This window comes from Hyaloscypha bicolor (assembly GCF_002865645.1).
Source record: "Hyaloscypha bicolor E unplaced genomic scaffold K444scaffold_57, whole genome shotgun sequence".
Taxonomy (NCBI): Eukaryota; Fungi; Ascomycota; class Leotiomycetes; order Helotiales; family Hyaloscyphaceae; genus Hyaloscypha; species Hyaloscypha bicolor.
In genome coordinates, this window is record NW_020194559.1 from 1187796 (window position 1) to 1212696 (window position 24901).

A 24901-nucleotide genomic window follows, 5' to 3' on the forward strand; every position below is an offset into this window, starting at 1 on the left:
GCAAAAGCAGCATGATTAAGTCGCTTCATAGCTTTATCTTCCAGGATCAATTGCATCATTGTGAACAATTCTTGTGCCTGAACCTGTACATCACCCCTTCCAACCCATCGATTTGGATGCCGTTTCTGCATCTCCTTTAAAAATGCTTTCGGGCATTTCCAACTCTCTGGAAGTGTCTTCTCGACATTATGAATGCAACATCTAGCTTCGGCATCTTTCTGCGCGTATCTTCCGTGTCAATGAAGCTATGTATTACAGGAAACTGTGTTGTTGAGCCAGGCTCGGCAAGCTTTCCCCCAGCCCCCAAGAAATAATAACCTCCGTACTGGTTAGTCATTGCCTTGTGTAGCCCCAACTTTAGCCCAATATAGGGTTCTGTGAAAGACGGCGATGCGGTCTTGTAGAATCTGTTTCGTTTGCATATCGTCACCCTTCTCCATTTGGCGGGCCGCATGGCCCAGCTGCACTTGAATGTGAAATCCCTCCACTTTTATGAGAGCCAAGCACAAGAACCTTTCATACGAGACCTCCTAATAGGCATCGGGTTGGCAAAATTCCTTTCCTCTGCTCGCCTTCTTTCAGTGGCCCAAGTGCGACTTTCCACACAATTGAGCCTTATGCGAAAGGTCTGGTTGAAACCAAGATGAGTTAAGACCGAAGATAAATTGCATGGCAGACCTAAAAGATCGGTGGGCAGCCCATGTAATTTTTCTTTCTTTTCTTTCTTTTTTTCGAAGCCTCTGCGGAGATAAGAGGCATGCGAATATAAGGAAGGAATAATCACGAGCAGAGAAGATGCCAGTGTAGCACGGAGAAGGAGTGCCGTGGAGGTTGGGTGCTGAAAGGCAGGATTTAGCCAGAAGCGAGGTAATAACAATGGTGACCAGATTCCCCTGGAGGAATTGATGAGAGCCGATGAATCTGGAGAACCAAAGGGCGAATGTAAGATCTAAGAGGGTCGTACCGGATATTGGCACGGACTTTCGTTGAGCTGCATCTATGCTCAGCGCGTGCGTCGAGGAGTTGGATGAACTTGGTCTCATTGCGGTTCCAGTAATGGAATTTATTTAGGATAAAGCCGAGAAGAGAAAAGAGAATGGAATTGTCCTTCTATACAAGGAGATAATACCTTATTTTCATACTTGATCTATGTCCCTTTCGTTGGTTACAGTGCCTATTCATCCTTTGATGATACACAAAGCCATTGTCAAGCAGGGACGGTGTGACTCTTTCCCCCTCGAATGCCCTAGAGCTATTCATACCTATCCAAACAATTGGAATTAGCTTGACCAACCTCTTGTTGAATAATAAAGGACTAACGAAGCTCACATCTCTTTGTTTCATCTATTCCAGTGGTGTTAGAATTCAGGTGTCTGGATATGGTTGTAATACAAGGAGTTCCCCCGAGAGGACCAAGCGAGGAATAAAGCTTTTCACGCACTGGGATTCCAAAAAAATGGAAAGCAAACATACAATCGGACAAGCCAAGTGAAAGCGAAGAAAGGTTTTAGCTCGAATAGGGATTCCCAAAGATGAGACGAAGACGTAGTTTACGGATCCGAGGTAACTCAACATCATGGTCAACGCCTCCATTTTCAAAAATCCAACACATCCAAAACTAATCGAACGCTCTTTTGGCAAGGCTGGCAAGGTGCCGGTTCAATCGTCGTCATTGTCATCACTCCCTGCCGTCCTAATCCTCTTCTCCTCCCCTCTTGACTTCTGATACTCGTCAAACCAACTCCCAGCCTTGGCCTTCTCAATCTCCCACTCCCTCAACTCATCACAAACCTCCTGTCTCTGTCCTTGATACTCGCCATAACTCTCTTCATCGTCTGATACTGCACCAATCTCTTCAATGACAAAAGAGGTTCCGGTTGCAGGGCCGTAACCATATGGGAACCACTTTGAGGCGGCTGCCTTTTTGGCTTGCTTCAACGCTTCTACTTCTCCGGGTAACATATCCCGCTTCAAGAGAGACTCCTTTCGGCGGCGTTTTCTTTTTCTGTAAGTGTCTTTGTTTGCAGGAGCCCACTTCAACCATTCGCGAGCGGCCTCAAGACCAAAGTCAAGATGGACGACGTAGCAGGGGATAATCTGAGCGGGGTCGAAGACAACGTATTCGTACTTGTTTGGCGAGACGTGAGAATTTGCTGTTTGGTCTGCAATCTCCATAGTCCGCCGAGTCGCCTCGCGTGTGACTTGGAGCGGTCGGCCCATCAAGACTGCACAGATGATCAAACGGATGCCAGGCAAGTATGCTGGTCTTATCTTCCCCCATGCGTTGCACTCCTCGGACCATTCTGAATACATCAATGCATATTCAGCGTCGGGCGAGGTGTAAATACCCCTTCCAAACGAACTTCCGAATGCGATGCCAACAGTGCGATTTCCCGCTTTTTGACCAGGAAGGACAAACCCCCATCGGACAATAGAGGAGACATCCCAGCGATTTGTGCCATGGAAGGTAGGTCGAGGTCGGCATAGGTCTCGAGCGAGGTCATCACGATTGTCCATTGATGAGCCGTACGGAATGGTTTCATGCGCGACACATTCACGCATCTGCTTGTAGGGGCAGTAGGGGCACTGCATCAACTGCTTTAGCATCCGGCCTTGTTTCTTTCTAAACCCTTTCAAAAGATCATTCCTCAGGACATTTTCGACATGAAGGACTCGGAACTCATCATCCTCGAAAGATTCGCAAAGTTGCTTTACAGTCTTGCCAAGTAAGTGGAAGGCAGAATCGTCGACGGTGTCGAGGTCAAGACCGAGCGGATTATCGAAAATGTCCTGTTCGGAAGCGTTGCTAATATCCCAACCCTTTGAGTGCCCCTCCGTCTTCCCTCGGGTTTTCCATTCGTGAACATGGATGACAGCTGTTTCAACTAGCTGTAGGAGCGTGACAGCGAAGTCCAGAACACCACCCCGACCAGCCAGCGCAGCCGATACCAATCGTCGCGATTCCTGGCGTAAAGGGTCGATGTAAACTCGCGGCATGGATCCTGAGGTGACTCGCACTATGACTGTATCGCTGGACCCGTTCTCCACATCCAGCACCACATCTTCCAGCTCGAAGACCCAACCAATATGCTCATAGCAGTCCCAACGGATCACCTTGTCTGACATGTGAGATTCAAGAAGAAGATTGAAGAATTCTGCCTCTTTGGAGCGCTCGTCAACAAAACGCACCCTTTTGAAAATCGAGTCGCAATCTTCGTCATCGGCATCGGATCCTAAAGAGTAAGCCATGGCGGAGCATAAATGCTCGATGTGAACTGAGATGGAACTCGTGTTGACTAGACACGATATTGATGAATCTTGGCTCAAATGTTGCCTGGAGAGAACGAGGTTGATCTGTAAACATGGCAGGTATAAATAGACCGGCGAGACATGGCATCACCTGCGCCCTCGTGAATCATTCGGCGACCGTCGCACATGCCCCTGGGTTTTGGGTGCGAATAGTAGCTTCATTTCCCTACCGTACGGCAGGGTGGAATCAACATCAAAGAGACCTCCGCACTCAAAGGCCGTTCTCTATTCCCGATTCGTGGTCCAGAAGCCTTGAGTTCTGACCGGTACTCCTACAAATGACTCCCTATATACAGTCAACTCCGACCATTCCTCGTCCTACGAGGCCTTGCTTTGCATGTCCTTACTCGTACTGCCATCATAATAATGTGCCATCTCTAATCCCGCCCTCTTATATCCACACTTGACGTAGAATCCTTCGTTCGCTTCGCTGCAGTCGAGGATGCACTTGTAACATCCTACCTTCTCCGCCACTAAGTCGAGAGCTTGGATCAGCTTGAGGCCGAGCTTCTTTCCTTGCTGGTCTTTCGCGACTGCAATATCCTCAATGTGACCGACGAGGCCTAGGTGATGGATACTGCGGGGAAGAAAGGTTAGCAGATGCTCTAGGAGGGAACAAGGGAATAAGGGATCAACGTAGTGGCCGTTGCAAAACGTACAATTTCCGCTCGACAAGCAACGCGCCAGTTCCAACAATCTTGCCCTGATCTTCGATGACCATAATGTAGTATCCTCCCTTGCCCTGGTTGTTCATCCAGTCGTATCGCTCATTCCACTCCTCCTCCGTGATATCGCCCACGGTTGTCAGGACTCGCAAAACATCGAGAAAGCCGATCGCATAGTCTGATTTTCGCAAGGGGCGGAGGACATATGTAGGTGGGAGGGTGGCAGCGATGGTATGAGAGATGAGTTCGTCGGTGAACATGCCTGCTTCTGGCTCTGATGGCGAGTCGTCTGCGGCGGTCATTGTGATGGAGGGGGTGATCTTGAGGTTGTTGATTTCTTCCGTGGGCACACCATTCGCGGGTTCCATGATTTCAGGCATGCCTGCGGTGGTCTGGAGAGTATATTCGTCAAGGTCTGGAGTGTTGGGGTTCGAAGGGGACAAGGTGTCGTGGTTCAATGAAGCTGGGGATTTCCCGTCAACAAATGCTGAATGCAGAAGCTCTTCGGGAGGGAGCATACCTTCAGACTCTCTATCAGCCAGCCAATTGGTCTTGAGTGGATAACGGATAAGCAGCAGTCGAGGTTGAGGTCCTGAAGTAGAGAAGATGTCTCGTTACTGTTCTTTGTTGTGTCATGATGATCAGGTTTTGGTTCCTGGCATTGATGCAGGGCAGAGCATTTCGGCAGCAGCCGAGGCGCCGAACCTTCTATTTATAGCTTCTGTGCGCTGGTGCAGGCCCTAATGTTTGTCACACCGCCTTTGCAGGGGCTGTGGTGAAATGCCCTGTAGCAATGCGCTGTAGCCGACTTTTGCTCAGCAGAACTCAAGGCGGTGTAACAAACATTAGGTCTGCGCCTGCGTACCGGTAGTTGGCCTGTTCCTGCCTCCCTCCTCTCAACACCCTTCTGCTTTTGCACTCCATGGATACGGACTGATGTCAAGTGAAAGTTCTCAAAGAGAAGTTTTTATGAAGAGTTGTCTTAGGATTTCGCAGTGATGAGGCCAGTCGCATGCTGCAGCCAAGCCCGGATCAGTCACCGTATATGAAACCCCGCACGGATCCCAGCGATCCGAGAGCTCGTCTCCCATCTTCTTCACCATTGAAGCTTTCTCCTCTTCGAATCAATCCAAGCCTTCAGGATGTACAGCATTAGCATTTTGCTGATCTATGCCCTCGTAGCAGAGGTATTTCGACGATGTTGTGTCATTCTCCTGGGAGCATTCACCGGCCCCCTCTCCAAAATTCCAGGACCTATGATAGGCAAATTTACCTCTTGGCCATGGATCATACAATGCGTCAAGGGCAATCAGATGAATATCGGACCAAGGTTATTCAAGAAGTATGGCGATATCGTCCGAGTTGGTGAGCATATAAAACTTTACGCAATGGAACCCTATTAACATTTCAGCAGGACCGGCAGATATCATATTCAGGGACAAGGCTACCATTCAAAAGATACTCATAGATGATGACTTTCGAAAATCTCGTGACTATGAGTCTGCTAGAGAAGACCCAAATGTCACCAGCTTGATTACAGAAACAGACAAAGTGAAATATAAACAGAAGGTGAGTACATCCACCGAGCGAAGATGTAGAAACTAACTTGACACCAGAGACGTCTCTTGTCTCCGGGATTTTCGATTACTTATTTGAATGGCTTAGAACCACTTATGCATGAATGTCTCCAAGCGTTCACAAAAGTCCTCGACGCTAGGTGTAAGGACGAGGGAGGGTGTGCGACCGTGGACATGAATAGAGTGCTTGGGAATCTGACATCCGTGAGTCTACATTTCCCTTTCATGGCAATCGTATTGACTAGGTAGGACGTCATGAGCGCAGCATCATTTGGTGGATCATTCAACCTGGTGGAGTCCGATGACAACACCCAAAAGAACATTTTCACCTCATATCTGAAGCGGGTTGCTCTTGATGCGCAATTCCCGTTCATCAAGTACTTGCCTGGCGTACCATTAGCGAGTTCTCTGATATCTGGCCTAGTCGAGGATATTGTTTCCAAGCGTCGGAAGGAAATTGAGGAGGGCATCATGAAAAAGGATATTCTCCAGATCTTTATAGACACGAACAACGCTGACCCGGTATCCTTCACCGACAAGCACATCCGAGCTGAGATGATTCTATTCATGTTGGTTTGCCAAATCCGCTACTACCAGAGGCTAATTATTATCCAGGATCGCAGGAAGTGACACCACAAGTCTCACAGCTACATTCACACTCCTCCTGCTACTCAACAATCAAGAAAAGCTGAAGGAGTTAATATCTGAAATCGACTCGACGTTTCCATCACTCGAAGATACGATAACATTCGCCAAAACGCAAGATCTGCCGTACTTGAATTCCGTCATTAACGAGAGTATGAGAATCATGCCAATCGTCACTGCTGGTAAGTTCTGTAATTCTTGGCGAGAACCAGTGCTTTTTCATCTTGTGTTTCTCTAAAGTTTTTGGCACATCGCACCACAGGTGCTACTCCTCTCACCTTTGCTCAGTATACCCACTCTTCAACTAAAGAATTTCAGTTTGTTGCACATTTTTCATAATAAGGTCTCATGTTCAGAACTTATACTCAGAATTCATGTTTAGAACTCGTGTTGAAACTCATCGAGGCCACTTGTAGCGTGCACAAGTTCTTATTATGAAAAGTTCGATGTGCAACGAACCGGTTTCCCACCTGTGTTTTCATTCATGCGTCTCAAAATACACTCCCACATTATTATGCTTCGTTGAACATCTCTACTAACTTCAAGAAGGCATTGTAAGGCTCGTCCCAGAAACCACAATACTTTGCGGCTTTGAAGTGCCCAAAGATGTAAGTTGATTCAGTCCGTCGAAATCCACAGCTAAATGAATAGACAATCGTCTCCGCATGGATCAATGAAATGCAACGAGATTCCAGAATATGGCCTGACCCCGACACTTTCATACCTGAAAGATGGCTCGGTGATTACAAAGGCGTTTCGGCAGATCGCAAAGCATTCCTGCCATTCTCGGCTGGGTCAAGAAATTGTATTGGGCAGCAGTAAGTGGCTCAGAATTCAAGACTTGAAGATGCTAATCCGGCTAGGTTCGCCTTAAAAGAGCTACGGCTCATTCTTGCTACACTAATACGGAGGTATGAATTGAGCTTGGTACAGGGACAATCTCATGAATTGAGAGTTCATACTGTGCCTTGGTTCAAGCAAGGATTCTACAAGGTTCGAGTCAAGGTCAGGACCTGATTACCTCGTGCTCTGATATGTCGTTCGGCTTTTGAGGAACTGTATTCGGCGTGAAGAAAGCCACGAGAGGCACTTTTACCCCTTTTGCTAAGCGAGTTCATCTTTTAGGCTTGGAGGTATAATTTATAGGAATTGAGCACGCTTGTAAGACGTCAGATGACTATTAAATATTCATAATTATATTCCAAATATCAAGGATACCTTTCAAGAACTGGGTGTCATTTTTGGCAGCCCCTTGCCTCTGACGTATGCTGACTCATCCCACTATCACATGCCGAGGCCCCTTGCATTGAAGTCCTCGCATGAGCAAAACGCGACACGTCAAAGTCACCACAGTCCAATTACAACCGCTCAGCGATCAGGACATCTCAACAAAACAGACTTCATACCCTGCCAATGCAAACTATGTTTCTTTCGCCATTTCCTCCGGCGTCTTCCCCTGCAACAACCACGAATTTGATGGACGCACCAAACTGCGACGCAGAAGCAACCCTCTACATTCAGAATCATCCTCAAACCCGCCATGGACCAGGATGATGTTACCGAGAAAGGGAACGAAATTCAACACGCACCTAGCTCAACTCTCCTTCCAGCACCCATCGCCGGCGTGGTGAGCCTCGTCACTCGATCGAGCTCCCTCTACCTACGACTCGGCACATTCATCGGTGGGCTTGCCCTCGATGGCGCACGCGTTACAACCTTAACTGGACTGGAACTCAGCAGGGCGATAATTGAAGGCATATTAAGCCGGGCAGGTCGAGATGTGTCAAACCGCGCATCTGGAGAGCTGGGAAGAGCAGAAGCCGAGGGGATCTTGGAACGAAGTATTGCCACCCTCCACTCAACCATCACGAACATTTCCTTCGCGGCTTCGACGGGCTTTCACTTCTCTGCAGCTGCATTGAACTCTGCAACGGATATATCTCAACAGCTATTGGCGGCGTTGGATAGTATACTGGGCAGTACCGATTCGAGTCGAGCCATCGCCAGCATAATTACATTGATTAGAAGGGAGTTTCAGAATCCTGCCACTGGACAAGAGGGAGAGAAGGTGGGAGTGGCAGATCTACTCTTGGGCATTTGTGGTCTAGCATTATTACAACGGTGGTGCCGGAAGATCACGGAAGATGAGTGCAGGGAGAAGAAATGGGAAGAGGTTGTGTGGGATGTGGTCGTCCTGGACGATGGACGTCGAGCGGATGTTGTTGGAGACGCGGGGTCAAACAACGACAAGGCTTTGGTCCGAGCAGACTCGCTGTCGTTCATGACTACCGATGGGGACCATGTCGTGCAGACGATTGAGAGGGAAGCGATAAGTCATGAGGATTCCGAGGACGATATGCCAGAGATCAATCTCAAGCAACGGATCATGCAATCTCTCCCGGCAGATGCTTCCGTTTCTATCACGACGGAGACTACGACAACGAAAACCATCACAGTTGAGATTACCGGCACACAGCCTCCAGATCTGTCGCCTCCACCCGGTGTGGAAATCGTGGAAGAGAACGCACATCATACTGGGAACGATGATTTCAGTGGGGAAGTTTTGACAAATGAACAGAAGATACGTCTTCTAATACCAGGGTATCGGGTTGTGTATCGGATCGTTCGAAATAGGCTACGAGGAGCCATTGTCGAAGCAAAAGGAGCAATTGAACACGCCGAAGACGCTGTCGAGAACGACGAGGAGATGAAAGATGCTCCTTTACTTGATACACGGAAGCCTTCTGGATTTGAAGTGTCTCCTAGCTCGTCCCCAACGACAAGTGAGGCGCTAGAGCTCCCCGAGAAGGACTCCCCTGTGAGGTCCAGCACACTTCACAGAGCATCAAAGTTAGTGGATTTGGGGAAGGAGAAAACTCCCTTCAGCTCATCAACGCCCGCGCTGAAGGGCGCGGAGAATGTTGCCAATCAAAAGCGTTCGAGAAAACCAATGAGCTCTGCCTCATCCATCAGTGGCTCTGACAATCCGCCTCCCAAGAAAGCCGCGATTACGAAGCCTCCACCAACAAGGAAGTCAAAAGCCGAACGACCAGCCACAACTCACGCTGAAAAGAGGGCCTCCTTTCGAAATGCTCTCAAAAAGGGATCCGGGACAACCCTCTCGAATCTGTGGAACAAAGACTCTGCTACTGAATCGTCGAGCAAAGCTAGCCCATCGAAACCCCCCTGGCGTGTTCCGAATCCATCCACAAAATCCCATCTCCCTGTCCCACAAGGAATCTCAAGCATTATTCCAGCCCGCGATGCTCCTCGCCCACCACAGCAAGGGAACCCCAATTATTTCTCCTCGAGGGATCTTGGTGTCATGCAACCTGATATTCCTCGAAGCCCCTCGCGGGCGAGTTACTACTCTATACATGAACGACGACGTGACTCTGTTGTGTCTCAAACCGATACATATTCGATACACTCCGCTGACACTCGGCCGGGCTCACCAACTGCATTTCGAACACATCTGAAGGCCCAAAGTAGCCTGCTGCGAGCTCGATCAGAAAAGAATATCGTTAAACAACAACAACCGACCTCACAAGTATTGAACCATCGACGATCGAAGAGCCATGTTCCAAGTATCTACACTTTGAAAACCAACAACTCTGCAACTTCCCTCGTCCTTTCCAATCCCTCGCGCCGTAGCGCCTTTGTCGACTCAGAAACCTTGGAGAGATTGACGCATACGGGATTTGTTGACGGACTATTCCCTCAGCATCATATAGTTCGCAACATTACACGTTTTGTGCGCTTTGCATCAGCGTCATACGGAGCTAGCTTCCTCCGCATTATGGGCATCGCAACATCTAAATCTCCAGCTGTCAAGGAAATCGACACCAAACATCACCATGAACACCACTCCTTCTCAACTCATACACAACTTCCACCAGATACGATTCTTCTTTCATCCTTCGTCGACCCACAGGGTGGTACGGACTCATCCGGAAACACAAATACTGGTATTCCAATGGTACATTTCGTGTCGTTAGACCACGAATCAAAGGCTGTCGTCTTGACTTGCCGCGGTACCCTTGGATTTGAAGATGTGCTAACAGACATGACTTGCGATTATGATGAGCTTTCCTACTGGGGAAAGTCCTACAAAGTCCACAAGGGGATCCATGCTTCTGCAAAGAGGTTGCTGGATGGTGCGGGTGGAAGAGTCATGGCCACCATTGCTGCGTCATTGGAGGAATTCCCAGATTATGGACTGTTAATGTGCGGCCATTCTCTGGGCGGAGGAGTCACTGCTCTCTTGGCAATCATGATATCCGAGCCATCTTCGGACCCAACCTCTAGTACTTTCTACACATCTTCAGATCACAGGCCTCCGCAGTTGATGATCACAAATTCAGAGTCGGAAAAAGGAAGAGCTCCACTCCCAAGAGTGTCCCTGCCATCAGGCCGACCGATACACGTTTACGCCTATGGACCTCCTGCCACTCTCTCCCCTTCACTCCGTCTTGCAACTCGCGGTCTCATCACAACAATTATCAATGGCCAAGACCTTGTGCCATATCTCTCACTAGGAGTTTTACATGATTTACAGGCTGTCGCACTAGCATTCAAAACAGATGATTCAGGAGCAAAAGGCGAAGTCCGAAATCGTGTTTGGGCAGGCATCACAGGCACTTTCGCGGATAAATGGTACAGCAATCGACCACCGGGCATCGAAAACGAGGAAGACGATCAGTGGGCTTATTCTGCTCTGAAAGCATTGCGCGCGTCCATGCTATCGGCGAAGCTTCTTCCTCCCGGCGAAGTCTTCATTGTTGAGACAATGCCTGTTCTGCAAAGGGATGCATTTCTCAAGGTTGGAGAAGAAGAAAGAGGTCTTGGGAGGCCTGCAACGAGGAGTGTGTTGAAGTATATACGGGATGTGGAAAAGAGATTTGGGGAGATTAGATTTGGTGGAGGCATGCTACTTGATCACAGTCCCGGTAGATATGAGGCGAGCTTGAAAGCTTTGGGAAGTGGAGTATTAGGTTGAATACACGTGTTTCCTCCCACGCTCTCTGGCTGAGTCTCGCCATTTGACATATTGCGACTTGAGCACTCACTGGAAGAAAGTAGAAGCGTTAGATGGAAATACAATCGCGTGTTCCTAGCCTTGGCTTCCAAAAACAGGAACAATTAATCTTGATAAAGCCCCAACGCCACCTAGCTTTACAATAATTCATCGGAGGAAACCTGACATTATTTTCGCAACTCGGGCAGAGATTGTCTCACGCCTGGCAAACTGCTTAAAAATCTACTTGCTGAGAGTCATCTGCACAATATGAAGATTTCTTTTTGATCGGGCATGCAATTACTGACGCAGGATCATGGGATTTACTCTGAAATACCCAAAGTTCCATCAGCTGAGGTAAGTGTGTTTTGGTCTCCATCCCAATAGTTTGAAACACTCCAATTTCAGCTTATTCTTAAGGCATTTCAGGTTGTGTCAATGTCTCTCTAGCTGAGTGTGAAAGCATTTGCCATTTCCGGAAATTGTATTTTTCTTCTTCAAGCTCGTTCAATCGCATCACTCGCCGAATTGAGTCAGGGTATTCCCAAGCGCGAAAACTCACACGTGACAGACGCAGTTACGCAACCTCATTGATCAGGAGAACGCTGGTTGGTGGATCGCATCTACCAAGCAAATATACCTTGTCCCAAGAATACATAAATTTCCCAGACCGTCAGCCTTGGAAGATGAACACGCTCGAATCGCGGCTCGACCGAAAGAGCGTCACCTCTGCATCTACATTGTAGAGAGGTAACGAGGACGAAATGTCGGAAGTGGTGGACGCGCAGGGGGCTAAACCGAGAGCATCTCGTGCAGGCAAGCCAAAGCTCAGGACCGGCTGTTTGAGATGTCGGTATGTAGCCATGGAGTTCGCCTTTTGTTCTTCTCCAAAGTTCCATACGCTCAGTAACGTCTGGCTCGTTGACTCATGCAGTTTAATACACTGGGAAAGATAATTGAAATGTGATAAAGGAAAGCCAAGATACCTACGTGTGCCATAAAGCCCCGACTAAATTGTAGCTACCGAAGCAGCAAGACTGCTCCATCGCAATCTAAATTATCTAACAAATTCCTCAAAAGCAATGAGGGGGAACATCTGAAAATCCGATATAAATTAAGAAAAGTCCTCCCTGTATGTCTACTAATTGTGAGTCTTGGGATTCTTGGGAACCTACTTGGCAGCCGATACACGGCACTTTGTTAGATGTGCAGATAGAATACTTCATTTAAGCACCCAAGTCTCAAGCCGCCGAAGTGAAATGGATCTCGAATCTCTCCTTGTAATACGACCTGTAACTCTCCTTCGACCGCAATATATGCACTAAGCGCTTTTTTGTGGATCCTAGTTATGAAGTTAAATTGTTGATCGCGTTCCAAGACGTCTTTTTGGCCAACGCAAATTGTATGAAGCCAACAAGCGCAAGCAACAAGCCTCCACCCCCTGGCGAACCCTCGGGCCTGCCTATTAAGATTACGAGCACCAAGCAGGACTGAATAGTTTGAATTATTAGAAGATTTAATGAGACTGACCCCAACTATCATTAGAATTGGCCACAATTCTCAACTATCCTTTAGCGTCTAACCACTTGTAGTACATTCTATATGTCCTCCTTCTAGGAGGATTTCCTTTGTTCCCGTGCGCGTCGCGGCATCGGAACCTTTATGACTGACGTTACTAAACTCCCCCGCCTGCCCCTGCATCCCCACCTTTGATTTAGGATTGAAGTTGAACGAGTCTCGAGGGGTCGCAAGCTCGTACATTAGAATAACTCGACAGCAAATCACCGAAGCCATAAAACGAGAGATGACCCGCAGGCTATCCTTCACTGAGATGAAAAGCATGCTAGAAAAGGCAAGGTTGCCGTATAAAACATGGCAGACGGTAAGAATGGAGGTGAACCAGCTAATTGCAATGAACCAATATGTTTCTGGAAGCACTTTAATGGTATGGGGCCGCTGCATTGACACGGGGGTAAAAAGGATTCGTAGATAATCGAAGGGCGTATTGCAGGGCAGTTGAGACTTCACTGTGACCCGGAGGTAAAGAGCAACTGCCCCGGAAGTGTGAATAGCTAGGTTGAGGACAGCCCATAGAAGAAGAAGGTAGGTGGTCTGAGGGGCAAAGGTGCAGGCTAACCTTCACCTAGACCCCATGCAACTTCTCGACGAGTTGTCTATGATTTACACTACGTGCATTATGGTCTACGCGGTATTCTCCCACCGCCAATCCACTCGCGCTTGTCTTGCAATTTTCCTCGCTATTTTGTCCCTTGCTGTGTTTATTACGGGCTGCTATCACTACCTCCAGGATCCAGTATTCCACCAAAATATGTTTGCGCTGCTTACTACCGTCGTCGTTTTGAGGAGCATGTGGATTATGGAGTTGCTGCTTCGACCATCACGACGAGTTAAAGGGGGAGACGTCGATTTGATTAGCGATGTTGCGGAGCAGGCCAGAGTTAATCGTCGAGATGAGGACATTCTCAAGACAATGTGGACGATGATTTCCTGCGGACTCAGTGCTGTCGCGGGTGGGTTTCTTATTTGGAACCTGGATAACATTTTCTGCGGAACCCTGCGGCGTTGGCGCCGAGATATTGGCTTGCCATGGGGCATATTACTAGAAGGCCATGGCTGGTGGTGAGTATTTTTGTTGATTTGGATGGTGATAAAGTGGCTAATAGCAATTTACAGGCATATCTTCACCGGAATTGCAGCTTATTTCAACCTTACCTGGGCTATATGGTTACGGTACTGTCGTGACGTTAAGCAAGATAATGTTCAGTTGGCATGGCCATCTGTCTTCACGTCTGTGCCTGTGGTGGTGAGAGTAGAAACCAAAAACGGCAAGTCCAATTAAGAAGTTTGATGTTTCAGCCCCAGATGTCACGGATCACTATTGCGAGGCCCTATCGTAGGTCGCACTTGCATATACTATACCATCTTAATAATAATACCTTTGCTTTTCCTATGCTATTTCCGAGGATCCCCATGTGAATGGCAATAAATGATCCCTGAATACTATATACATACCTGGAATAGGGTAACCAAAATAGAAGTCCGAAGGGATCGTGAGGCTACCTCAGCCGATGATTGCCTCGAGACTTTTGGATAGTGTCAATTATTTCAAAAAGAACTGATCAGAACCCGAAATAGACTCAAACGGAGCGAGAGCATATTTTATGGAATATCTAGGCCACATTGCATTGAACCTTTATGCCTGCGTTGCCCCTCATTACTAGGGAGATAGATTTTATTATGCTAAAGATTGTTGGCTAAGTTACCTTGACTTAAACCCATTGCTATTACCGCTCTTAGTTCCAACTATGTAGCTCAGGGTTGCAGTCTTGAGGTTAAAATAAATTAGAGGTTTGGTGGCAATGGGAGAAAAAGGTTCGACAGTGAAGTAATATTGGGGGCAAGGTTGAGTCCCTCCCATGGCGTGGCGTTCTTGACAGAGGGTTTTCCCGATGGCAAGTAACTTCTTCTCTGCTTTCTGAGAGGTTTCGTTTGCGTTGCATCCTATTGTATTGCCTGTTCTTTATCTCGATCTACATAGCCTTGCTTTAAAGCTTTAAAGTGCGTGAATTTCACTTCTATTATTATTACTCTATTCAAGAGCAATATAATATAGATTACTTGAATTTAAAATAAAGCTATAACTAAATCTAGTAATATAATTTTAATTTTAATATAAAATATAAAACTATTAATTAATTAATTAATACTTATTAATAATTTTTTTTTTATAATTAATAATTATATGTTTTTCAAATTATATTAAATATTATTATTAATTTCTTTTCTTGAAAAATTATTTAAAATATAATATTAAATCCTTAGTAATTCAAATTCTTTTTATATTTATATTTGATTGCTTTTAATAAAAGAAACTTTTAAATAACTTAATATATATTTTATTTTTATAATTACTTAATTTATTATTTTATATTATATTTCTATATATTTTCTTTAATATTATTTAATAGTTTCTAAAGTAAAGATACTTATATTTTACTGAAATTTGCTTATTTTAATAGAATTAAGAAAAATAAGACAAATACTTCTCGATAATAAAGCCACTTCTTAGCTTCTTATAGTATTATTAATATCACGCATTTCTAAAGACGCCGATTGAAGTTTATAACATTCAAGATAATAATACAGCAGCAAGCCCAACCATCCCCGGCATACCCTGAATAAAGAAGATCTTCTTATTTGCCGTAGCCCCACCCACCGCCCCAGCAGCCAACACGCATCCCAAAAAGAAAAGCTGAATCTGTTTCCCGAAGTCTCGAACCGGATGGAACAATCCCCAGTACAGCCCTGCGGCTAAGAATCCATTATACAGTCCTTGATTAGCGGCAAGGACCTTTGTACTCTCAGCGAATGCTGGTGTGGTGCGGAAAGCTTTTCGGCCGCGGGGAGAGGTCCAGAGGAAGGATTCGAGGACCATGATGTAGATGTGCTCGGTGGCGACGAGGAAGACGGGGATGGAGGAGAGGGGTGGCATTTTGGGTTCTGGAAAAGAGATAGATCTGGGGGAGAGAATGGGATATGAGAGATGGAAAAGGGGCGAAAGTTGGGAGGGATTCAAATAAAGGTTTGCATGCAGTCAATAACCGAGGCAATTTTACAGAATGCGATCACATGTTTAGACAGGGGGGTGGATCCCGAAGCACAGGTGCATAAATACTCCTCTCTACACAAATCCCAGCATGTCGCATAACGCGCACTAAGTGAGGAACGAGTGCATATATACGGTACCCGGTGTAGGCGGCAAACTCTCCACAATGCCTCATCTCCCTCCCGTTTTGTTCTCTTTCATTAATTCGTGCTTCTCCTGCGCATACCACTCTCACGGACGCATCTTGACATGGCCACCGAAAGCACAGCAACCCAGCTGTCAATTGAAGTTGTAAGGTTTTCTTCCCTATCCATCAGGAACACGAACTAAATGTATTCTCCAGGAAGGCGAAATTGAAGCAAATCCCAATGAGTATATCCGGCCAAGTTGACTGAGATGATTTGTCACGAACAAAGTTAGCAGCACTGGGAGTGACACTACCTCATTGTCTTCTGGTGTCGCGAAGTTTCGATACGAGAATCGAAGGCGATATCATGGCTACAAGGATGGATTGTACAGTACATGATTGTCTATCAACTTCCATCCTCTCCACAAGAAAATTATCGCAGCCGAACAACGACATATAGCTGAGTGTTCGGGATCTTGGGTCAGCTCCATGCACATTATAGAGGAAGTATAATAACAACAAGCAACAGTTACCATATCTTGCTTATCCTGCCCGACAATAAGCTTCATCTTGCTCCAATTCCCGAGAAGCCACATGCAAGTGAATATTGCCCTCAGTTGCTCTTCTTAACTAATACATTGCCAGCAAATATTAGATATCGGCACAGGTACGGACATTTGGGCAACATGGTTGGCTGCCCCCCCTCGTCTCGGGTTGTTCTTTCTGACCCGAACAGAGAAGTGAGTATTCAGTACAATTCCGCTCAGGCAATGGGCACCAACTTGTCTTCAGTTCAGCCAACTTCTCCATCTCCCACTATAAATTGGAAATTGACAATGCATCAATCCAGTGGATGTTCACCCCAAGTAGCACTGGTCTCGTATTCATGTGTTTCATGCTTGACTGCTCCGTAAACTGGCCAACTATTTACAAGGAAATATTCAGGCGAGGAATTTATTTTCCTGTTCATTTATCTTTCTTCTGAAACATTTTAAGGGTTCTCAAGTTAGGTGGATGGCTGGAAGCAGCCAGCTTTGTCAACGTTTTTGGGAAGAGGTACAAGCTCCCCATCGGCATTTGACCAGCAGGCCCCAAAACGGAGGAATTAGAGATGCAGTTCCGCGCCTATATTAAGGATGGTATGGAAGGATATGCAATGGCCTTGCTGACTCGGGTTTTGCAAGTAAGGACAACTTCGTCTTTTTCTTGCACACGGCACTCAGGCTAACTGACTTTTCCGGTTCTTAAGAGGGAGGACGCCGAGGCTCAAGTGTTTTTTTGCCCAGCTCATAGCCGCCTTCAAGGACAAGAAAGTACACACATATGGTATGCAAGTTCCCTAAAATTGGAGAACTCATTAGAGAAATCTTCGCACTTATAATTAATGAGCGTTTAGCACTTGCATCTACGAGCAAAAGCTGCTTGCCACTTAGGAACAAGTTCCTGTGCCAGAAGCTATCCCTGTTGCTGCTTTTCAGCCCCCGGAGGTCTATATCGACGTTCTGACAATATACGAGGAGGGTGTTTATAGTTCGTTGGCGTTCCTAAGCTTGCGATCACTTGGTGCGACTCAGTCTGCAAATTCAAATACTCGCCCTGCAACGCTTGCGAAAATGAATAAGCTAAGATTGAAGTACCACGTCCATGCACCGTATTCACTGCGGAAAGCAGCTCGTCGAGTAAGAGCAATATGTTAACCTGCGAGAGATAAGGTATCCTCATAGTGTCTTTCAATTTGTCCACAACCGCAGTGGCTTGGTGGGTGTTTGAAGTCGGCACTTCACCCAGCCACGCAGCGTGCACCCGCGTAAGCGCTATGTCAGTTGCCAGAAACAGTATATTGGTTCCTAATAATGGCTTGAGTTATCTGGAGTCCTCTTGATCGGTGGCGGCTCTGGGTTTACTGAGTCTAGAAAACGTTAAACGGAGTCCCTGCTGGTTCCTCATCCTCACCCCAGTATTCCCACTTGGCATCACTTGTTTCTCGGTCATTTCCAAGAAACCCACGCAGGAAAAACTATAACACGATCGCAGCCGAAATTCAATTCAATGATTTTGTCTGCCATGTCACTCTCCGTCACGCAAAGCATTATTATCCACTTCCCCTTTTCGTTCTCCCAAGCGCCGTCAGCCCTCTAAATATCACCAGTATTGTTCAATGGATCGATAATACTATCCTCAAAGGGCCAAACTCTCCGCGACGAGTTGAAATACTATGCTCTCCCATTTGAGGGCATTGGCTTTGTATCACACCTCCTCACATATTACACCATCGTTATGTTGGCAAGGGGTCGGAGTCCATGTCGATTTCAAGAGAATCACCATGGGATATTAACACATTTCTGGCCATCGTTGGTCTACTCTTTACCCTCGCAACCTCTATATTACGATGTTGAGGTCAGACAGGGGTGGGAGTTTATGGTTATTGCATCTTGGACAATGGCAATGTCGTTGATCTTGTCTGTTATCGCCACTCATTCTTCAATAATTGTGCGGCGACGGAAGCTTCCAACAGACCACCAGAAGATTTTATGATGGCTTTCCCTCTATCTGGCACTATTGCTAGATCTGCCGGATTATTTTCGCTCGTTCGTGGGTCCTGGCAAAATCACATCGTCTGGTGCTTGACAGTTGGATTTCTTGCAATCACAGGAGCTTTCTATTTGTTTGGAGCTGTAGTAGTATGGCATGCGGAGCCATATGATCGGAAGATGACAAGACATATATTTGCTGCCTTTACGGGGGTTTTGTGCCTCTGCGTTGGGGCAGGTGTATTGGCAGCCCTCTACAGCGACTGGGTCGCTGCTATTGTGGATAATTATGCCGGAATCCAGTTGGAAACGTTAAGGTTCTATACTGGACCTATTTGCGGCGAAGAGACTGCCATTCTCTCCTTCTAGCTTATGCTACTACCCCTCAAATTGATCCTTGCAGCGTCATATATGGCATCTATATCCTCCATCCAAATCCACTTCATCCTACTCTCAATCCTCGCCTTTACTAATGGCATACAATCATCAAATGTGAGACCTCTCATATCTGGCGACTGCATCTCGTAGATGTCACCAGCTTCTCTTGTCGTCTCTTGAACCTTCTGAGCTCTGGGTAACCTCACCTCTTGATACAGGTGCAGCTAGTCTTTTATGTCGACAGACGATTTGAAGAAGTCCTGCATTGCGCGACTAAGAATGTAACCATCTTCAATCGCCTGACCGGCACCAGCACCTGACTTGTTATTAGGTTAAAGTATATGGGTTTGGATGCGTACCTTGGTATGGCAGCATGGCATGAGCGGAGTCTCCCACCAATACCACTTGGCCGTCCTCGTACACCCATTCTGCAAGCGGATCTCGATCATTGAGAAGCCATTTTGACGGCGTGGATGTAAGTTTACCTATAACCCTTTAAACAGTCTCTTCAAATCCAGCAAAATCATTTCTCATATCCATAATATCACCTGTGCAAGACCAACTTTCTTTGAGATCTCCCAATTCGACCCGGTCCTTGGTGACAAACCCCACCACATTCAATAATTTGTTTTGACTGATTGGAAAGACGAGAAAGTGCCTGTCTCGGGCCATCCACTGGACAGATTTGGTCGGAAAACGCCACCCTTCTGCGATACTTTGCACCTCAACAGGTCCCCTCCAGGCAATCCTGCCACTGTATATTGGCCTGTCAGTGACGTACTGGGATCTCAAGGCAGAATGGATGCCATCGCATCCAATAATGGTCACATGATTGTCAAATCTCTGCCTACAGTTAGTTCTCCGCATAAAGGAGTTAAAGGGGTGGAGAAAATACACCTTCACGTGCTTGCAACACTTCTTCGTAAACAAGGATGCCGCACCTCGCTCCCTCACAGCAGCCAGAAGCAGATCTAGAAACTCGGCTCTTTGAACCGGAGAGTTTCTGAATTTCTGTGCAAGCTCCTCCCGTACCGTGACAACTTCCTCGCCAGTGTCAAATCGTCGAAAGGTGATCCAGAATCCTTCCGTATTCCCTGATATCCCGCTCAGGCGTTCTCCCAGTCCAATTTTATACAGTAACTTTGCAGCATTGACTCCAATTCCCACACCTGCACCAATCTCCTTGTACTCTGAAGCTTGCTCGTAGGCTGATATTTGAACATGATTTTTGCAGTGCCAATTCAGCGAAAGAGCTGAGAAGAGGCCACCAATTCCACCGCCTATGATGGCAATTCGAAAAGGATTGGGAATCTCGGACATGATTCATATGCAGGTGAGCAAGCAGGAATGAGTTCTGGGTCAGCATTTTCTAGGCGGGGTATGTCGGTTGCGACGGTTAAATGTGCTCCCTCCCCGATCCTGAGGTGCCGACTTAGCCATGACTGGCTTAATGCTCCGTTCGGTGGCGATAGCGCACTCTGAGGGTCACAAATGCTTGCTAATGTGTCATATGGGATAAATTCTCTGTGGTCTTCCTCAAAACACTTGGGATCCTGAAGATATACTGAAGCGCTAACTTCTTAAAAGGGGCTTAAGGGGCTTTCTCGCTTCACTCAGGGGCGGGATAATGGGGTCGCTAAAAAAATTGGAGAGTTTTAGAGTCCCCGACGTCACGACTTTTCAACCTTCAAATCACCCCAACTCCTCTTCAAACCTTCAACGACCCAGATGTCTCTAACATGCCCCCTCCAGATGAAATATTCGCCAATTGGCGTGGTCTCGTCGATCATAACATCCTCGCGACTATACGAACAACGTTCGAGCTCCCGTCAGAAGACAATTACGTCTATCGAGCTGAATCATTCGCGATGACGCTAAGACAGATCGAGGAGCAAGTCCATACTGGCAACCTTAGATGGAAATATCAAGCGCATGGGCAGCAGATAGAGGTGAGCTCTGTGGGAGGGTGTGCAGTCGACAGCAGTATTAACTGACTGAAGATTCCGTCTGCGGACATAACGGCATACACCTCGATCTTCTCCCCGACGACTCATACCGCCGGGGCCTTGACTTCCTTCCACTCGAATGCAAAGAAAGGTTCCCCACGAGCAACTGTTGCTGAATACCTCCAATCACGACGTCTTTCGCCTTTCAAGATCCCCAAATCAAAAGCGCACATCAATCCATACTACGATGTTTGGGTACAATCCTGCCAACTGACGACATTCCTCGGCCCCCTTCCCAATCCCTCATACTCGCACCCTCTTAATGCCAAACAGACGCACCCTGTGCTTCCCGTCCTTTATCATCATTTTGGATGTGTTGTGCCGACTTGGGAGGCGTTGAATATCATTGCACAACTGGGCAAGGGGGGAGTTATTGACATGGCGAGTGGGAATGGATACTGGACATACATGCTGCGACGCATGAATGTTGAAGTCGTTGCTATTGACAACATGGCGAGCGAATATCGGACAATGTGGATTTCGAACACGGTGAAGGCAGATGGAATTGAATACTTGAGGAAGAATGCTGGCGGGCAGGGAAAGGTGTTGCTGATGGTTTATATCGTCACAGCAGGTACTTTCACGAGGAGACTGCTGGAAGCATATCGAGGAGACAGAATTATTGTTGTTGGAACACAAAACAGAAACAGATACACTGGGTTCACTGATTGCACGATGGAAGAGTACTTTGAGAAGGAAATGACTGACTGGGAGAAGGTCTGCAGGATTGAGATGCCAAGTTTCGCGGGCAAAGACGAAGCGATGTTTATATGGGAAAACAACTGTGGCAAGGCGACAATATAGGACACATTCATATATTTCGGCACGTCAGCGTCGGAAACTAGCCGCTTAGTTGCTCTGATTCTTGCACCGAGGAGTACCAATGGAAGCTTTTGCTATCCGGGTCCCCGACCACGGCGTCGTATCGCTACTAGTTACCAAAATACAACGTTCTGAAGTCACAGGGAGTCTTTGCAGGTACTTGTCCAGCCTTGGCGGCTCCAGGTAATCGACTTCTTTTGGAATTATGCTGGCTGAGGGCTCAACCTTCCTAACTGATGACAGGGAACTTGCGGAAAACTAACCAGAACTTCATGTCGAAGAAGCAGCGCACCACCTCGGAAAAGTGCCCAAGATTAGTAACTTGGCGAGTGGCACAATTTTGGTGGTCGGATTAGCCTCTTCCCGGGTTTAGAGCGATGAAGCCGGTGCTAGCGGCCCCACTTTTCGAATTCAAAGAAGTCAGAGAAATGTCTCCACGAGCCCAGTCTGCACGAGTGGGCATGATTCGAACGATTGCGACTATCCATTCCGATCTGGTTATACGAGCAGTTATTGAATTGGCATCTCTGCGAAGGAGAGAGGACCGTGTGTACGGCGGAAAGGAAAGGACCTACCTTTGGGAGTACCATAATCGATCGAGCAAGATAAGGTTGCACAGAGATGCAAGAAGATGATGTTCGGCCAACGAGATGCAAGTATGTGAGCGCAGATTGAGCAACTGTCCGGCCTGTCGCCCAATAAGAGGTTCGCCCACTTCAGGAGTTTGATGGTAGAGAACCTGGGAGTACTTCGCAAGCAATAGAGCAGGGTCAACCCATGGCATCCAGATATAGCTTAAAATGGGTAAGTGATAAATAGTGCCACTATCCTTCAATAAACTGTAAGAAGGTCTCCGACTATCACAAAGTCAACACAAGAAATCCACCAATCTGAAAAATGCGACTTTCGACAGGTCCTTTGGTTGTGTTGGCGGCCTCTTCTTCTGCCGCAACTACTTTGCTCAAAGTTGTAAAGCCCAATGTCGTCCCAAGCACCTACATTAGGCAATTTAATCTAGGAACATGTATGCGAACCCGCCAGTACACTTGTCAAACGTTGACCAAAACTAAGGTTCCGCAGATACCTTCTATCAAAATCTTACGGCTAATGGAATTGATACTGTCCATCGTCACACCTTGCAACCCAGCGTTTTTTTCTGGGAACATCATTCCACTTGACTTCAGACACCAAGACCAGCCTGGATGTCATTAGCAATCTTACTCAAGTCAAGTTGATCACTCCGGTGGGACTGTTCAACAGTCTCCAGAAGACGCCTTCCTTAGTGAGGCTAATGATTCGACTTGAGAGAAGCTTGGAGTCCCTCGGTGTCTGAAGAATTATTTTTTCTTTATTTGATTTCTCAATAATTGTTCGCCTCAGCCTTGCCGGCTGCAATCGCTATTCGTTCGGGTGGTAGGTGGTTAAGTGCGTGCAATTCGTTGGGAAATGCGAACCTTTTGCCTCAACAAACAAATTCTCTTATTGCTTGCGGCTGCCTTGCAAACATCCTTCTATCTATCATCTGATATTTCAGCCGCATGCGCTGCTGTTATCTTGGGTTTATTTTGAATCGCGGAGCCCAGACTGGCCAGCGATGGGGACTCTGGTTTACCAGCCTTTGGATCTCACGCTGAATCAATTTCGGCTTCTCCGCTTCGACTCCTCTGCCTATCCTCCACAATGGAAGATCTTCAATGCTAGTCTGGATGACAACATAAGGTATGAGGCTCTGTCGTACAGATGGGGAGATGAAAAGTCAGAGGTGACGATCATGATCGAGGGACAACTCATCACTGTTACCCCCAATCTCTCAATGGCACTGGCAGATGCTCAGCCCACCATCAAAGATAGTCCCCTCTGGGTTGACGCTTTGTGTATTGACCAGCACAATATCCTGGAGCGCAATCACCAGGTTCAGAAAATGGCAACTATCTATCGGAAGGCGAGCCGAGTTCATGCTTGGCTCGGAATGCCTGATAAGCAGAATTCAAGTTTTGTTCCATTTCTCCATCGCCTTGGAATTATCCTTAGCAGAAATGTATATTCAGATAAAGGAGATAGCAGGGTGGAGACCTTACTGTCCGCAATCCAGGAAAGACAATACGTAGCTGACTGGATCTCGTTGGCTGCTGGTACCGAGCTTCCTTATTGGAACAGACTTTGGATCGTTCAGGAGATCGGCTTGGCCTCTGATCTGGTTGTTCATTACGGGTCATCGCCTATTGATTGGAAAATCTTCGCCCGAGTGAGGAAAGAGTTGGCGAAGATTTACCCATGTTTTCGTTGTCCTCAATGGTTTCGCCCGATTGCCAGGACTATACTCCAAAGCATCCCTGCTCAAATCGAGAAGCATAGAGACCGTCAACAACGTCCAATATGGCTTGAGGAATTTTACATGTATCTTTGGATATACATACGAATAGCCAAAAAGATCACTCAAGAGGAATACCAATCTTCTTTTAGCACCACGTTCCTATCAAACAGGGATAAGAGGGCTTTTGTAGCTCGTGAGAACTCATGGATCTCGGACCTAGAGGTGGGGCTCGGGGGTCTGCCGGCAGGCATAAAGCTGTTGAACTAGCTTAATAAAGCTAAGAATCACGTGCTTGCAATGTAAACCAAGTAATACGTACTGAATTGACTGCTGTTCTATAGTGGTAAGTAGCCTGTTATATAGCCCTGAACTCCCTAAGTCACATATACTAAACCCCTAAACCAAAGAGTCTTATACTGAACCATTCAACCTCAGCTGAACCGATTTAGCCTCACAGGGCATATTATGCCCTGAATCAAACTTACAGGGCATAATATACTCAGTAATAAGCCTATAGCTTAAGCCCCATTAGTGCACAGCCCCTGAGGCTCCGTCCCAGGGCTTACTAAGCCTTTTAGGGACCTCAGGCCCCTAATTTCAACAAAAGCATCCGCCGGAACAAAGTTATCGTCAATTCGACCGCGGCTTGCTCCAACAGATCGAAAGTCTTAAGGTTTTGCTGAAGAATCCTGATTTCGCCATTGCCACTTCGGACGATCGTTACATTCATCCACACGTAATTCTGGAACACACTCTCTCATCGCAAACTCCTAGTCGTTCTCTTCGAGACTTCCTCCAAGCAGCCACTGAAATCCCTGCGCAAAATATCAACTCCGGTGCTACTTCCATCTTCTTCTCATTACTGTACGGGGCCATCCTCCAG

The 24901-nt window shown here is 46.9% G+C and overlaps 12 protein-coding genes across 12 annotated transcripts; 8 read left to right on the forward strand and 4 right to left on the reverse strand.

Moving 5' to 3' along the window:
• Window positions 1–1806: 1806 nt before the first annotated feature.
• K444DRAFT_474924 (ADP-ribosylation) lies at window positions 1807–3009 on the reverse strand (the record flags this gene model as incomplete). Its single annotated transcript, XM_024872927.1, has 1 exon — window positions 1807–3009. A coding segment is annotated over one exon (1203 nt), but the record flags the coding sequence as incomplete, so codon positions are not given.
• A 406-nt stretch (window positions 3010–3415) lies between these two features.
• Window positions 3416–4644, reverse strand: K444DRAFT_385745 (acyl-CoA N-acyltransferase). The gene is made up of 4 exons (XM_024872383.1): window positions 4495–4644; window positions 3969–4437; window positions 3657–3886; window positions 3416–3595 (listed from the first exon to the last, which is right to left on the reverse strand). Exons 2-4 carry the CDS (start codon window positions 4352–4354, stop codon window positions 3582–3584), a joined length of 630 nt encoding a protein of 209 aa, XP_024737953.1. The 5' UTR covers window positions 4355–4437; window positions 4495–4644; the 3' UTR covers window positions 3416–3581.
• Window positions 4645–4978: 334 nt separating this feature from the next.
• On the forward strand, window positions 4979–7369 carry K444DRAFT_612317 (cytochrome P450). The gene is made up of 8 exons (XM_024880103.1): window positions 4979–5339; window positions 5389–5543; window positions 5591–5755; window positions 5801–6120; window positions 6167–6378; window positions 6746–6804; window positions 6848–7014; window positions 7060–7369. The coding sequence occupies exons 1-8, from the start codon at window positions 5117–5119 to the stop codon at window positions 7211–7213; spliced, it is 1455 nt and encodes a 484-aa protein (XP_024737954.1). The 5' UTR covers window positions 4979–5116; the 3' UTR covers window positions 7214–7369.
• A 174-nt stretch (window positions 7370–7543) lies between these two features.
• On the forward strand, window positions 7544–11465 carry K444DRAFT_612318 (uncharacterized protein). Its single transcript, XM_024880104.1, has one exon. It carries the CDS (start codon window positions 7737–7739, stop codon window positions 11193–11195), a length of 3459 nt encoding a protein of 1152 aa, XP_024737955.1. The 5' UTR covers window positions 7544–7736; the 3' UTR covers window positions 11196–11465.
• A 1900-nt stretch (window positions 11466–13365) lies between these two features.
• On the forward strand, window positions 13366–14073 carry K444DRAFT_527520 (uncharacterized protein; the record flags this gene model as incomplete). The annotated part of the gene is made up of 2 exons (XM_024874642.1): window positions 13366–13853; window positions 13908–14073. 2 exons carry the CDS (start codon window positions 13366–13368, stop codon window positions 14071–14073), a joined length of 654 nt encoding a protein of 217 aa, XP_024737956.1.
• A 1206-nt stretch (window positions 14074–15279) lies between these two features.
• Window positions 15280–15794, reverse strand: K444DRAFT_612319 (DUF1304-domain-containing protein). The gene has a single exon (XM_024880105.1). The coding sequence runs from the start codon at window positions 15724–15726 to the stop codon at window positions 15364–15366; it is 363 nt and encodes a 120-aa protein (XP_024737957.1). The 5' UTR covers window positions 15727–15794; the 3' UTR covers window positions 15280–15363.
• Window positions 15795–15938: 144 nt separating this feature from the next.
• On the forward strand, window positions 15939–16523 carry K444DRAFT_385860 (uncharacterized protein). The gene is made up of 4 exons (XM_024872384.1): window positions 15939–16131; window positions 16184–16212; window positions 16264–16447; window positions 16497–16523. Exons 1-3 carry the CDS (start codon window positions 16007–16009, stop codon window positions 16425–16427), a joined length of 318 nt encoding a protein of 105 aa, XP_024737958.1. The 5' UTR covers window positions 15939–16006; the 3' UTR covers window positions 16428–16447; window positions 16497–16523.
• Window positions 16524–16854: 331 nt separating this feature from the next.
• Window positions 16855–17629, forward strand: K444DRAFT_612321 (uncharacterized protein). The gene is made up of 3 exons (XM_024880106.1): window positions 16855–17150; window positions 17217–17293; window positions 17364–17629. The coding sequence occupies exons 1-3, from the start codon at window positions 17079–17081 to the stop codon at window positions 17398–17400; spliced, it is 186 nt and encodes a 61-aa protein (XP_024737959.1). The 5' UTR covers window positions 16855–17078; the 3' UTR covers window positions 17401–17629.
• Window positions 17630–18519: 890 nt separating this feature from the next.
• K444DRAFT_612322 (uncharacterized protein) lies at window positions 18520–18899 on the forward strand. The gene has a single exon (XM_024880107.1). The coding sequence runs from the start codon at window positions 18679–18681 to the stop codon at window positions 18865–18867; it is 189 nt and encodes a 62-aa protein (XP_024737960.1). The 5' UTR covers window positions 18520–18678; the 3' UTR covers window positions 18868–18899.
• Window positions 18864–20196, reverse strand: K444DRAFT_652502 (FAD/NAD(P)-binding domain-containing protein; the record flags this gene model as incomplete). The annotated part of the gene is made up of 4 exons (XM_024885802.1): window positions 18864–19077; window positions 19123–19192; window positions 19236–19361; window positions 19425–20196. 4 exons carry the CDS (start codon window positions 20194–20196, stop codon window positions 18864–18866), a joined length of 1182 nt encoding a protein of 393 aa, XP_024737961.1.
• Window positions 20197–20615: 419 nt separating this feature from the next.
• Window positions 20616–21686, forward strand: K444DRAFT_527511 (uncharacterized protein; the record flags this gene model as incomplete). The annotated part of the gene is made up of 2 exons (XM_024874641.1): window positions 20616–20825; window positions 20877–21686. The coding sequence occupies 2 exons, from the start codon at window positions 20616–20618 to the stop codon at window positions 21684–21686; spliced, it is 1020 nt and encodes a 339-aa protein (XP_024737962.1).
• Window positions 21687–23424: 1738 nt separating this feature from the next.
• Window positions 23425–23892, forward strand: K444DRAFT_510762 (heterokaryon incompatibility; the record flags this gene model as incomplete). The annotated part of the gene is made up of 2 exons (XM_024873448.1): window positions 23425–23695; window positions 23753–23892. Coding segments are annotated over 2 exons (411 nt in total), but the record flags the coding sequence as incomplete, so codon positions are not given.
• Window positions 23893–24901: the final 1009 nt, after the last annotated feature.

Bases quoted from the DNA above. Each gene is read 5' to 3' on its own strand.
- K444DRAFT_612322 (XM_024880107.1), top strand. From the start codon at position 18,679: ATGACAAGACATATATTTGCTGCCTTTACGGGGGTTTTGTGCCTCTGC.
- K444DRAFT_612318 (XM_024880104.1), top strand. From the start codon at position 7,737: ATGGACCAGGATGATGTTACCGAGAAAGGGAACGAAATTCAACACGCA.
- K444DRAFT_385860 (XM_024872384.1), top strand. From the start codon at position 16,007: ATGCCTCATCTCCCTCCCGTTTTGTTCTCTTTCATTAATTCGTGCTTC. The intron at 16,132-16,183 runs GTAAGGTTTTCT...TGTATTCTCCAG, and splicing joins CCCAGCTGTCAATTGAAGTT to GAAGGCGAAATTGAAGCAAA. The intron at 16,213-16,263 runs GTATATCCGGCC...CAAAGTTAGCAG, and splicing joins ATTGAAGCAAATCCCAATGA to CACTGGGAGTGACACTACCT.
- K444DRAFT_385745 (XM_024872383.1), bottom strand. From the start codon at position 4,354: ATGCCTGAAATCATGGAACCCGCGAATGGTGTGCCCACGGAAGAAATC. The intron at 3,887-3,968 runs GTACGTTTTGCA...TCTTCCCCGCAG, and splicing joins TTGCTTGTCGAGCGGAAATT to TATCCATCACCTAGGCCTCG.
- K444DRAFT_612319 (XM_024880105.1), bottom strand. From the start codon at position 15,726: ATGCCACCCCTCTCCTCCATCCCCGTCTTCCTCGTCGCCACCGAGCAC.
- K444DRAFT_612317 (XM_024880103.1), top strand. From the start codon at position 5,117: ATGTACAGCATTAGCATTTTGCTGATCTATGCCCTCGTAGCAGAGGTA. The intron at 5,340-5,388 runs GTGAGCATATAA...ACATTTCAGCAG, and splicing joins TGGCGATATCGTCCGAGTTG to GACCGGCAGATATCATATTC. The intron at 6,805-6,847 runs GTAAGTTGATTC...CTAAATGAATAG, and splicing joins GCTTTGAAGTGCCCAAAGAT to ACAATCGTCTCCGCATGGAT.
- K444DRAFT_612321 (XM_024880106.1), top strand. From the start codon at position 17,079: ATGCAGTTCCGCGCCTATATTAAGGATGGTATGGAAGGATATGCAATG. The intron at 17,151-17,216 runs GTAAGGACAACT...CCGGTTCTTAAG, and splicing joins TGCTGACTCGGGTTTTGCAA to AGGGAGGACGCCGAGGCTCA. The intron at 17,294-17,363 runs GTATGCAAGTTC...ATGAGCGTTTAG, and splicing joins CAAGAAAGTACACACATATG to CACTTGCATCTACGAGCAAA.